Source organism: Synchiropus splendidus, chromosome 4 (genome assembly GCF_027744825.2).
Source record: "Synchiropus splendidus isolate RoL2022-P1 chromosome 4, RoL_Sspl_1.0, whole genome shotgun sequence".
Classification (NCBI taxonomy): domain Eukaryota; kingdom Metazoa; phylum Chordata; class Actinopteri; order Syngnathiformes; family Callionymidae; genus Synchiropus; species Synchiropus splendidus.
In genome coordinates this window covers 6100281-6113159 of record NC_071337.1, presented here as the reverse complement: position 1 = coordinate 6113159, position 12879 = coordinate 6100281, and the positions used below count along the sequence as shown (strand labels likewise).

General features: G+C 45.7%; 1 protein-coding gene across 2 annotated transcripts in view; it reads left to right on the top strand.

The window, feature by feature from the left end:
• The window catches only part of pkhd1l1.1 (PKHD1 like 1, tandem duplicate 1), a 42680-nt gene that overhangs the window by 20045 nt on the left and 9756 nt on the right, over window positions 1-12879 (top strand). For both annotated transcript variants that reach the window (XM_053863295.1, XM_053863294.1), the window contains exons 35-53: window positions 294-436; window positions 553-657; window positions 1070-1255; window positions 2069-2242; window positions 2346-2545; window positions 2660-3635; window positions 3709-3957; window positions 4346-4495; window positions 4937-5111; window positions 6349-6505; window positions 6584-6740; window positions 6874-7083; window positions 7432-7561; window positions 7928-8169; window positions 8318-8454; window positions 9418-10450; window positions 11179-11370; window positions 11963-12114; window positions 12193-12352. In XM_053863295.1, the coding sequence (XP_053719270.1) occupies window positions 294-436; window positions 553-657; window positions 1070-1255; window positions 2069-2242; window positions 2346-2545; window positions 2660-3635; window positions 3709-3957; window positions 4346-4495; window positions 4937-5111; window positions 6349-6505; window positions 6584-6740; window positions 6874-7083; window positions 7432-7561; window positions 7928-8169; window positions 8318-8454; window positions 9418-10450; window positions 11179-11370; window positions 11963-12114; window positions 12193-12352 (4928 nt within the window). The remainder of the gene's footprint in view (window positions 1-293; window positions 437-552; window positions 658-1069; window positions 1256-2068; window positions 2243-2345; window positions 2546-2659; window positions 3636-3708; window positions 3958-4345; window positions 4496-4936; window positions 5112-6348; window positions 6506-6583; window positions 6741-6873; window positions 7084-7431; window positions 7562-7927; window positions 8170-8317; window positions 8455-9417; window positions 10451-11178; window positions 11371-11962; window positions 12115-12192; window positions 12353-12879) is intronic.

Below are 12879 nucleotides of genomic sequence, written 5' to 3'. Positions count from 1 at the left end.
TATTATATTTATTTTATCGCGCAACAAATAGAAATATATTCGGTTTTACAGCTTCACTACGACTTTATGAGGCTCACTTTGCGCCATCTAGTGGCTTCTGTTTCAGCAACCCTGCAGTCCTGTTTCATGACACCTCATCTGCCTATCACTAGTAGGAGTTGAGCCACCGTTTCTCCAGTCTGGCCCAGCAGTTTCTGAAAGCTCTGAAGTACCAGTTGGTCCTAGACCCTTGATACAGACTGCAGTTAAAGAGTCTCCATTGCAAAGTCATGACGCTGTCTACCTTTCTGTAGCGATGAAGTCAACACGACCATCACATACATCTTTGAGGTCACCAGCGTATACCCGCGAGTCGGGTCTCTGTACGGCGGAACCACCCTGACCATCACTGGATCTGGCTTCAGTGAAAGCATCGCAGATAACAAAGTCACCATCGGTGAGTCACATTTAATTCTAGTCCACTGAACAATAGGGCGTAGTCACTGACTGATTCGGCCGTCTCGGATTTCATGAGCTCACCCAAGTGTGTGTGTGTGTGTGTGTGTGTTACAGGTGGAGTAGAGTGTGAGGTGACGGCTGCCTCTGAGGAAGAACTGCAGTGTGTGACAAAACCTGGCTGGAAACGCACGGTTGTCACCAACCAGGGCTCCCACCGAGGTAGTTTGGGGTTTCACATCTCTTTGTTCACATGTCAGGCGTGACTCGCAACAATTTCACCAGAAACAGGTTCAGATGTTCTTTCAGAAGCCACAAGCAAATAACCTGCGACACCAAGGACAAAGCAGCTCTAAAAATAGAGCCCAGTCAAATGGAATTCTTTGACTGCTGTGATTTATGTGATTCATTTGGACAGGAACACAAATTCAGTGTGTACATCATAAATAGCCTAAATATTTTGAGCAATTTGAAGTTAATTTGTAGTAGCATTTTTTTGTGTTTAAATTTGTTCTTTGTTGTTGAAGCAATTCTTTAGAATGAAGCAGGAAGTTGAGCCCTTTTATTGGATTTATTTTGACAGTTTTTTCATCATTTCTATTGTGTTTAATTCTCTTTTACCACTTCCCCTCAGAGTACGGACCTGGATACGCCTGGCAGCCGTCCAGTGTCCTACTGTCCGTCGGTGACATAGTGGAGTGGCAGTGGAAGGCAGTAGGACTGATGAGCTCTCTGTACAGAGTCTTCACTGTTGCACAACCCAGCAGCACGGTGTATGATAATGGAGCCTTCAGCAGCGGAGACATCGGCACTTTACAAGGTACCGGGCTTGGAAATATAAAACTACACTGTGGTTGAGTTTGATTCAATGTTATTTATTTACATTTGTGAATAAGTTGTGGAGGAAATTTGCTCTATCAGGAGAGGACATTTATGACCAAAGGATGATCTCATTGGGGCAACGCCCTGATAGCAAGTGCCTCAGTGAGGAAACATCACTCAAAAAAAAAACAAAAGTCTTAAAGTAAGGTTATATGCTGCTTCGTTTTCTCGCTGTAACAGGCTACTGAGCATCATGTTGCAAAAATATTGAGCCTCGTCATATCAAACAGATGAAATCACAAAAGTTTTATTTACCTGACAGTGCTCCAAAAAAAGTTTTTTTCGTGAGTCATTTTCAAAGCCAGTTTAAGCCGGGAGCACCACTAACCTTTCTACGGCGCAGAGAGAACCACTGCACCTGCGGCTTATGTGTGAAGATATATTTTCCTTTTTAAATGTAGTGGGTGGGGCTAATATTTCGAATGTATCATATTGTGAAGATCTTCGCAAGTGGGAATGTAAAACCTGTGGTAGTGATACGGTACGCTTTGATTTAAGACAGCCAGGATCGAGGTCATGAAACTATTTTCATTCTTATTTCGGCACTACTAGGGACAAGTGAAAGATGACTTAAACCATAAAGCACTTTGTGACACCTGTGACTTATGATCACTGCTCCACTGTGTTCAACAGTTTGAATATCGCAGATTAATTGTGTTTCTTTCACAGTTTATGTGTGAAGGTTTGACTTACATTTGATCATATAATAAACAATAATAAAATGTGACGTCACTTTTGAACTGTTCTGCAGGGAAATACAGATACCAGTTCACCGTTCCAAAAACCTACTACATCAGCTCAGGATACGTTGATAAAGATGAGAAGCGTAAACTCCAGGGAGTTTACGTTGTCAAACCCTCTGAGGATAAACACCTTCCTGTCAGTGTCAGTCTGCGAGGGATGACAGCCGAACACCGACCTGGAGGCAAGTTTGTTCATCCTAAATAAGGGGCTTGTGTAGCCAGACACCTAGACACCACACACTGACCCATTCTTTGACTCTGGCAACCTTTCATTTCTCTCTGAAGACTCAAGTGGTGTCCCGGCCAATGGGTGCATTGTCTCCTCCGGGTGCCCACAGACTGAGGCACTATCAGGGAACCACAGCTTCAGCATGGCCGTCTGTGCCTCCCCTAAGGTCCTCTCCATCTCTCCCAACCAGGGAACGTACCATCAGGTCATCCACATCAGCGGTAACCACTTCACCGACACTGCCTGTGCCGTTGAGGTGAGTAACAACCCAGGACTGCGATTCTGACCTGAAAATGGTCTTTACTCTTTTGCTGCGCATCTGCAGGCCGTCTCTTGTTTGCACACCTGACTGGTTGTTCTGCTTCCCCAGGTGACTGTGGGAGATGAGCCCTGCCAGGTTATCAACAGCACTAGCACTGACATCTTCTGTCAACTGAATGCAAACTCCGGACTCCCCGTCGCTGTTACGTTTCCTGTGGCTGTTCATGTCAACAATCTCGGTTCCGCCATCATCGCTATAGCTAACGCACGCCACCGCGGCTTCGCGCTGCTGCCAGTGATCAACTCCGTTTCACCTGCTATCGGTAGCTCCACCGGACACACACGTGTTACTGTTCACGGCTCTGGATTCTCTGAAGGACTTGTGACACTGGCCAGCGAGCCCTGCAGGGTGGTGAATGTCACCTACACAGAGATCATCTGTGACACTGTTCCTGCACTGCCCAAAACAGGAACTGCCCGAGTTCAAATAGGAAGGATTCCAGCCTCTTGTCATTCCGACTGCTCCTTCACGTTCTCCGCGTCTGTCACCCCCACAATATCTGGGATCTCCCCGAGCAGCATCACTGAGCCCACCACCACTATCACCATCTCAGGCTCCGGGTTTGGAGAAGAGGAGGATGGTGTGGCTTTGCTCATCAACTCTGAGGAGCTGGATGTCCTCACTGTCACTGACAACCAAATCACTACCCAAGTCACCGACCTCCCTGTAGGACTGCAACAAGTCGTGGTGATCGTGCGAGTGAAAGGCCTGGCGTCCGGCGACGGTACCATCAACGTCGTGGCGGAAGCGGAGTTGACGCCGGGGGTGGGCAGCCTGGAGGGCGGGACTCGTCTCACCATCACAGGAAATGGTTTTGTCCCTGGCCAAACCGCTGTGACCATGGATGGCCAAGCCTGTGAGATCCAGGACATCACCCCGAGGAAAGTGAACTGCCGGACCCCGCCGCACACTGAAGGAAGTGTTGATGTAGACATTGAGGTCGTCTCCGTGACCTTTCCCTCTCTCACCTTCAACTATTCTGCCAACTACACCCCAGTGGTCGACTTCATCTCTCCTGTTAATGGTAAACGCGCTTGTCTAAATGATATTTGTGTGACCCTCTTTTCCACCTCACCCTTGTTACATTCACAACGCAGGGACGATCGGCACCGTCATCACGCTGTCTGGCTCTGGATTCGGCAGCGACCCGGGGCAGGTGTCCGTCCTGATTAACGGCATGGACTGCAACGTGACCTCGATCAGCGATGAGGAGATAGTGTGCACGGCCGGACAGAACCCTGGAGGCACCTACAAAGTGGTGGTGAACCACCACGACAAAGGCGATGCTGATTCTGAGGTGGAGTTCCACTACGATCTGTCCCTCGGCAGCGTCCATCCAGACGAAGGTGAGTGCTGATGCCCACCGGCGACACACATCGGTCTCAGTTATTTCTGTTTTTACAATTTGAATGATATCAACTGTTTGCTTTAAAGATTTATTGTCTCTGCTATGGAGGTTACATGAGCTTCAGTGGACATTCTGTAACGCTTCTGCCACCTCCTGTCTCATTGAAGTACTTGCTGTCAATGCTATTTTTAATGCTTTAAACGGATCTGAATGTACAAATTCAATGTTGGGTAACAGCATGGTTGAGGAAATCAGGTGTAAATGTGTGACTCTCCTTCTAGTATTTATGTCGACTGTTTTGTTTTGTTGACATCATCTTATGTCATCCCTCATGTTCCTACTATTTCAGCACGCTTGTTAATGCTCTTATCACATTTGTGGATCAGGCAGTTTTGCTGGCAACGCGTTGGTGTCCATCCAAGGTTCTGGCTTCGACCCGCTCAACTCAACCGTGAAGGTTTGTGGCGAGGAATGTGAAGTTTTCAGACAGATGTCGACGTCAACTCTCATCTACTGCCGGACTCCTGCGATCAACGGTATTCACCAGTTATCACACTCACTGTCTCTCTCTCTCTCCGCTGCATGTTTACGTCGTGTTTGAAACATACCTCAATTGTGTGTCTTTCCTCACCAAGTCTTCAGACTGATGCGTATCTGCAGCATGAATAATGACATCACATATTTGCGTCTAAAATCAAACGAGGCCGTTGATCTCACTGATCTTGTCCTTTTGAAAATGTGACATTGCATTTGAGTTTGTCGAGAATGTGGTCGGACCAGTCAAAGTTGTTTTTGCTTCATCTGTCATTCTCTTTGAAGTATAATCTTAAATGCTAACATTTAATTCTCAGGCACGTTGTCGACATGTCAAAGTGACAGACGGGGAACGTTCACAAAAAACCTTTCTTGCTTGACGACACGTGTAAATGGACCTGTTGTCTTCTCGCACGGATCTTGACGTTCCTGTCTCCCGTCAGATTCCTCGTCGGAGCTGCGCTGCGAGGTGACGGTGGACACGCAGCTGGACACCGTGTCCATACCGAATGCCTACACCTACAGAGCCGACCTGACTCCAGTCATCACCGAAGTGTCTCCACGCAGAGGAGGCACGGCCGGAGGCACCACACTCACCATCAGCGGATCTGGTTTCAGGTGAAGCAGATGAAGTGGGGAGGCACCCAGATCATATTATAATTTCACAATGACAAAAAAAGATGCTATCTCTCTTCCTGGTGTCTCTTTTTATGACCTTGGCACACACACAAACAAAGTCAAATTAGTTCAGTGTGGCACCCATCAGCCACAGTTTAGTCACTGATACGCCTCTAGTGGTGCTCGGGCACCTTCCCTTTTTCCGTCTTGTTCTCCGCATAAGAAAAGTGCCCCTTCTTGAATCCATTTTTTCTTCATTCTTGGATTGTTCAGAAAAGAAATATACTGTCTTATCAGTTCCATGCACTCAAGTTACTGGACAAGCTCGACCTTTGCTTCTACACTACGCTATCGCTCTCTGCTAACCACTTTTACAATAAACTCTACAATTTCCACATGGAAAACATTTTTTTTTTTGTCAAAACAGACACATTGAAGTTGATTATTAATGTAATAGTAATATTGTTTTGTGTAGCTTTCTTCTGCAAAATGTTCATAGCAGGTTGTCAGTATGTGTTTTTAGCAGGGTGTTTTTTTAGCTCCAAGATTGTCACATTCCACATTTTGCTAAAGCAGTTACTTGGAGGACAAATGGTTGGACCAAGGAGCTAAACGTAGTCAGCAAAACTGTCCACCATGTAGTGGATGTCTGATAGATAGATAGATAAATACTTTATTCATCTCCGAAGAGAAATTCCCAAAATCTCCGAAGAGAAATTCCCAAGGAAAAAAAGGCCGGGAATCGAACCCGGGTCAACTGACAGCTATGCTCACCACTATACCACCATCGCTGGTACCGTACTTAAAAACCTTACAAATAGCCAAAAGACATCAACTTCAAATCAGTAGAATGTGTGACATGAACATGCGTGGAACTACTGGCATAAATAGGTCTTTAGGTCTATTTGGCCAAGGAAATATTTGGGCCAAATGAGAGCTTACATAAGTCTACTGGGACAGATGTTGTAAAGGTGGAAAGACGTGTCAACTGTATGTGTTTAAGGCGAGGTCAGGTTCCTGTTGAAGGTTATGAAGGTGCAGAGGGACTGAGACCATTGTCGTCGTCACCCTGTTGGTACATATGAGCTGGTGTTTCTAGATTACAGACATGTATTTCAGTAAAACTATGTTCTGATATTTGGGACACTAAGAGGGTGTACACACAGTCTCGCGTGTGACGTCTTTATGGGGTACTTCCAGAATTGTCTAACATCTTTCTTCGTGTCCTTTCTTGCAGCACCGATGTGGAAGACGTCAACGTGACCATTGCAGGTTCTGTCTGTGACATCCAGTCCATCAACACCTCACACATCATCTGCGTGACTAACGCCCAGCCCAGGTCTCAGGAGACCCAAGTCGTCGTCAGCATCAAGGGCCAGGGTGATGCCAAGCAGGTACTCATTCACCTCTGGGCTCCACCTCTGAAAAGATGGTCAATTTTTGGTTTGAAAATTTGGTGTGTTTACTTGCAGGAGAGCGCAGACTTCTTCTACGTGGACGTGTGGTCATCCAGGTTCACGTGGGGTGGCTTGTCTCCACCTGAGAAAGGCTCATTCGTGGTCATCACCAAAGGACAGACCATCCTGCTTGACGTCAGCACCCCTGTGCTGAAAATGCTCCTCATCCAAGGTGAGTGTTGGAAGCTGCCTGGGTCACTGGGAACACTGCCCAAACACTGATGCACCCGGCAGTCAGACATAACCCCTTCTCCATGACGTAGCTCTTCATAGAAGGCGGTAGTAAGTCATTTCTTTGCTTTAAGGTGGAACGCTGGTGTTTGACGAGATTGACATTGAGCTGCATGCAGAAAACATTCTGATCGTGGGTGGGGGACACCTGGTCGTCGGAACTGAGGAGCAGCCCTTCCAGCACCAAGCCACCATCACACTTCACGGAGCTCTGCGTGCACCAGAGCTTCCCATCTATGGTGCCAAGACCCTGGCTGTCCGCGAGGGAACGCTGGACTTGCATGGTGCTGACCTTGACTATTGTTTTCTACACCATTCACTGTCACTCTATCATGGTCTGCTTATTCATGAGGATTGGGATATGGTTGGTTTCAACTGCTAGATCCTCGACCCGTCTGCGGATGAGGTTAAAAGTTCTAAACAAAAAGGTCTGTAGAAGGTTCTGTTGCTTTTGCTAAACCTTTAACAGTGAGACTTTTCATGTTCATTCTTTTATGTGTAGAATGTTTAAATCCAAATACAGTACTGACACATCGCTCATGAGGTCATTGTCCTGCAGGGATGCTTTTCTATATCGATACCTCCACAGCTCTGCTCTGCTCTAAGTCACTACTGTAATCCTGTGTCTCCAGGGATGCCTGTTCCCCAAACCTGGACCCGCCTTGCTGCAACAGCCGCAGAGGGTGCGACTACCATCACCCTGGAGAAGAAGGTCACATGGAAAGCCGGTGATAAAATTGTCATCGCCACCACTGGCCACAGGTACATGACCAAAATTGATATACTTTTTAGAGCCAAAAAACCTCAGCTTGAGTTTAGAAGCTTCCCTATGTTTGCTTCCTAGTACTAGCATGAATCAGGGGCAGGTTCTCCGATTCTTCCTATTCAAATGTCTATCATAAAACGTGCTATGTTGGCATGGTATTTGCAGGAACGAATTGCAGAAAATGTATTTGTTTTTAATGTTTCCTGAAAGAGACGGGCAACGTGGCAGAAATATATCAGGATTTATTTATTTATTTTAAATTACTATACTATGTCTTTTGCATGATTTCTTCAACATTCTTCAACAACAACCCTAAGTAAAAGGGGTATCAACGCTAACTGTCTTCTTCTTTGGCTCATCAGACACAGTCAAAAAGAGAATGAGGTCAGGACGATCGCCAGCGTGTCTGCTAACGGTTTGACTCTCACGCTCACTGAGCCGCTCACCTATGAGCATCTTGGAGTGAGTGTGACTTTGCAAGAGGGCACAGTGTTTGAGGCCAAAGCTGAGGTGGGACTGCTCACAAGGAACGTCAAGGTCCAGGGGTCCATTAATGACGAGTGGAGCGACAAGATCGAAGCCTGTGAAGACGGTTTTGACACAGGTGCGATAAGCTTCAGTCATTTAAGCAATGTCTCCGACAGCCTCACGCAGAGAATGGGCCGTGTTCAAAGAGCTCCAAGAGCATGGATTGCCAAATACAGACGGGGCTGCAAGTGGGCCGTAGTTCATTTGTGTTCTTTGTGTTACAGGTGAATTCGCCACCCAAACTTGTTTCCAAGGGCGGTTTGGTGAGGAAATAGGAAGCGATCAATTCGGCGGCTGCATCATGTTCCACGCACCTCGACCCAATGAGAACTTGGCTGTTGGAAGAATAGGATACATTGAGGTGCCTGTCCACTTTCATTCCCATTACTCCCCACGGTGGAGGCGAGTGTAGAATCTTGTCCATTGCGATAATTGTCGTCCAATACACATAGACCTCAAATGAACAGCCAATCTTCCATTAATCGTCTTCATCTTGTCATTTGACAAGTCAGCCTCCTCCATCTTAGCCTTAGCCTTAGTCTTCACGTCCACAAACTTGTATTTCTCCTCTTTTTCTCCAACAACACTGTCACTCCTCTTCACACGTCCTAACCAGCTTGGTCTCCAAATTTCTCAACATGATCCACATCACTCCAAGACCTCAGTATCTTCCTCTCGAGACTCTTTTTTGTTCCAGAGTCTCTTAACACACTGTTTTACAACCTTATTCACGCCACGCCACCACTTGTACATTGAAAAAATCCCAAGGCTCAGCAGCAACGGTGCCTTGGCCAAAGAACAATTGCTTGATCGAAAATCCAAATCCAAAAAATGTATTTGTTTTTAAATGTTTCCAGAAAGGGACATGCAATATATCAAAAATACATCATGATTTATTTATTTATTTTAAATTTGTTTCGATTTTATCACGATATCTTTTGCATGAGTTTATTCTAGTTTGAGGAATTTCCAGACAAATCTTCAACATTCTTTGCCTCAGCAAACAACAACAGTGATTTTTCTCTCTTCACATTTTGGAGCGCGTTTGTTTGGTCTTGCATTTAGTTTTTAGCTAACCTTTAAACTACAGAGCAAACTTGGCTCGTCTACAAGTGTCAATAAACGTCGCCGTGAGTGTGTACTAAGAGGAGCATTGTGCGCAACACGAGTGGACGAGTAGCATCTTTCCACCTCTGTCCTACAAACCGTCCCTTTCCCCAACCCTGACTCTTTGATCACTGTCCGTCCCTCTCAAACACACAGCGAGCTATGAGCCTCAATACTAATGCAGTTTTGAGAGTCATATAATGGTCTGTCTCTACAGGTCTACAATGCCGGCCAGGCATTCAGGTTGGGTCGCTACCCCATTCACTGGCATCTAATGGGCGACATTAACTACAAGTCCTACGTGAGGGGATGTTCCCTCTGGAAGACCTTCAACAGAGCTGTGACCATCCACAACACTCACCGGCTGCTGGTGGAGTTTAACGTAATCTACGACATCATGGGCGGAGCCTTCTTCATCGAGGACGGCATTGAGACGGAGAACATTCTCCAGTACAACCTTGCGGTGTTTGTTAAACAGAGCACTAGTCTGCTTAATGATGATGTCACTCCTGCGGCCTACTGGGTCACAAACCCCAATAACATTATCCGGCACAACCACGCTGCTGGAGGCACTCACTTTGGTTTCTGGTACCGGATGCATTTGCACCCTGACGGCCCGTCTTACACCCCAAATGTCTGTCAGAAGAAGGTGCCCTTGGGAGAGTTTACCAACAACACAGTGCACTCTCAGGGTTGGTTCGGCATTTGGATCTTCCAAGACTTCTTCCCAATGAAAGGCGGATCCTGTCGCTCAAGCATTCCTGAACCAGCTGTCTTCAATGGTCTCACCACGTGGAACTGTGAGAAAGGCGCCGAGTGGGTCAACGTCGGGGCCGTGCAGTTTCACAACTTCACCATGGTGAACAACGAGAAGGCGGGCATTGAGGCCAAGCGCATCTTTCGGAACTTTGTGTCTGGCTTTGGCGTAGAAGAAGCAGGGGCACTGGTGAAGGACTCCTTAATCGTGGCTTATTTGGATGAGCTCAAACTTGGAGAGGATTACTGCACTCACAGAGGCGTCATTGTTCCCTTCGACGATGGCATGAGTGTTCTTGACACCCGGTTTGTGAACTTCAACCGAAGATCCTGCACTGCCCTGGGTGTGACTACCGTCGGTGGGGTGTGTTTAGAACTTTGTGGCGGCTGGGGCTCCAGGTATAGCGGGATAGAGTACTTCAACTCCAGCCAGAAGGCAGGCTTCAGGTGGGAGCATGAGGCCTTTTTTCTGGATCTGGACGGTTCCCTTACAGGTCAGTAGACGTCTTGAACATTGTGATTTTTTTAGTCAGCACCTCTTTGCTTCCCACCAATAGTGACCATGGTATTTCATACTGTGGTCGAGGAGTTAAGGCCCATTTATGCTCAATGCTACATACGCTTCCATGGGGGCAGTGTAGTAAAGACACAACAATGACGGAAATTCTCCGTCCTCAGCGACCGCCACCTACTACAGTGTTGCCTCCGTTTCCTCTTTAGTGCGAGAGGTGCATGATCAATACTTCTCCCACTGTGGCCATGTTGGTTTTGGAGTTTGTTGTTGTCATAAACTTTTGTCTCTGGGCTGCTCCCCCTGATGGATATATTGGTGAACAGCAATACCAAATCAAAGAGCACATGGAAACGTGATCAGCACCTTCCCTTTGAATCAGACTCAACAAAACGGTACCTTTCCAACTCTGATCAGGATGGAAACAATGAGAGAGCAGCCTCGGTTCCATCCATTATCCGGTCATTCTGAAGTCTAGCTTCCAAACAAACTGAGTCCAGCTCAAACAGAGTCCAGCTGAAACAACTCCTGCTTGGATTCAGCACTACAGGGGGTTATAGCTGTTGATGCTCATGCTAATGCAGGGAGATGGATAGATACAGGCATATTATACTTGGCAAATGAATGTGTTAAAAAAATGTGTTTAAAGAATGTGTTTAAAAAAGAAGACTGCAGCACATCACCACATGTATGTTTTGCCTTGTAACCCAGGTAATGTGGACCACAAGGTCGTGCCCTGGAACAACCTCCTGGACCCTGCTCACTGCACCAAAAGTGCTGAGTGGAGTGTGGGCTTCCCTGGCGCCATCTGTGACCACACCGTGGATTTCAGTCGTTTTGCCTTCAACAATCCCACACCCTCTTCTCTGGAGGGCCAGAACGCCATCATGTACAATGAATTTGGTAATGAATCATCATATAACGCGCGTAGTTATTTCCACCCGTGATCCAGGTCCACCTTGACAATAGATAGTCTTATTAAAGGAACAGCACAAAGAAGTGACGGTGACAGTGAAGTGCACTGGGCGTCCACCTTATGTGCACTTTTTCGTCCTCTTTTTAATCTCAAGTCAAGTTATTTGAACTACAGTTGCATTGGACTTGACTTGATGAAAACAAACCAAGATTATTGATTTATTTATTTATATATTTATTTATTTGGGAATGGGTCATTGGCCTGGTTGAAAATATAAAACACGTTGGCCGCTGCAGTGACATTTGTTCCAGACTACACTTGAAAAGTTCAGTAGTTGGATGTACTTTACAGTCACTAAGTTACTTTACAGACAAACTTACTAAATATTTCAACTTTTGGGGGGGGCAATCCGTGAACTAATGATTCTTTGCTCCTCAATTCAGGTTCAAGATGTAGTTTTCACCTTTTAAAATAAAATCATCGTCCCTATTCCAGAATGAAGTCACCTGTAAAGGCCTTTTTTGTTTGCTGAAATGTACAAATTCAAAAACCTTATCCTCACTCATAGTTGTCTTGCAGGGTTTTCTAGTGTCCCATTTATGAAGAAGAGACTGACGCACAAGTTGGGCTGGATGGTGCTGTTGCCCATGGGCCAGACGACCGGGATGTATTTTGAAAACGGCGGGCAGATCACCAACATCAGCTACTCCGGAAAATTCTACGGCTTCAAGGTTTTTGGGCTCTTGCCTGGTCTATTTGCTTCACAGTGATATTTTCCCTTGTGACACCGCTTCTCCTCCGGCCTGCAGTCGAACCAGGGCTTGATCATCAACCACAATTTCACCCAGAGTCCAGACCGCTTCCAAATCGTCGACAAAAGGGACGGGTCGCCCTCCCCGCTCACCTTCAACAACAACAGCAACGGGGACTGGTACTTCGACTCGGACACCAACAACCTTTATTATATGAGTGAGTCAAACTCAGCTCAGCAGCAGCCCGTGATCATGTGGCACGTGTGTTTTATTACCCTGAAAGTGTATATACAAAGCTCAATATGAGCTAAAGTTAAACTTTAAATAACAAGTGAAATATGTGAAACAGTAGTCTGATAAAGACATACAAGTGGGTGCAAAGGTGTCTCTATGACATCTGTGTCAAACGCATGAATATGAAATAGATGGTTACATGAATGTAAAAAAAAGGAGGTAATATTCCTATATACAATGTATATAATAATAATAATAATAATTCAATTAATTTATACATGAATTAATAATTCTTCATTTTATAAACACAGAAAAAGAAAACATTTTTTCACTTTGACTTCATGCGTTCATCTGAAATTCAGTGTACATTCAGAATAGGGAAGTAATCTAAAGTTTCCAATAAATTATTCAGGAGATAGAATGTAAAAAATAATAATAATTCACATGAAATAATGGATAATGGAAGTCTGCCTTTTAAATAAATATTTTCAAATGTATAATTTTTCATAT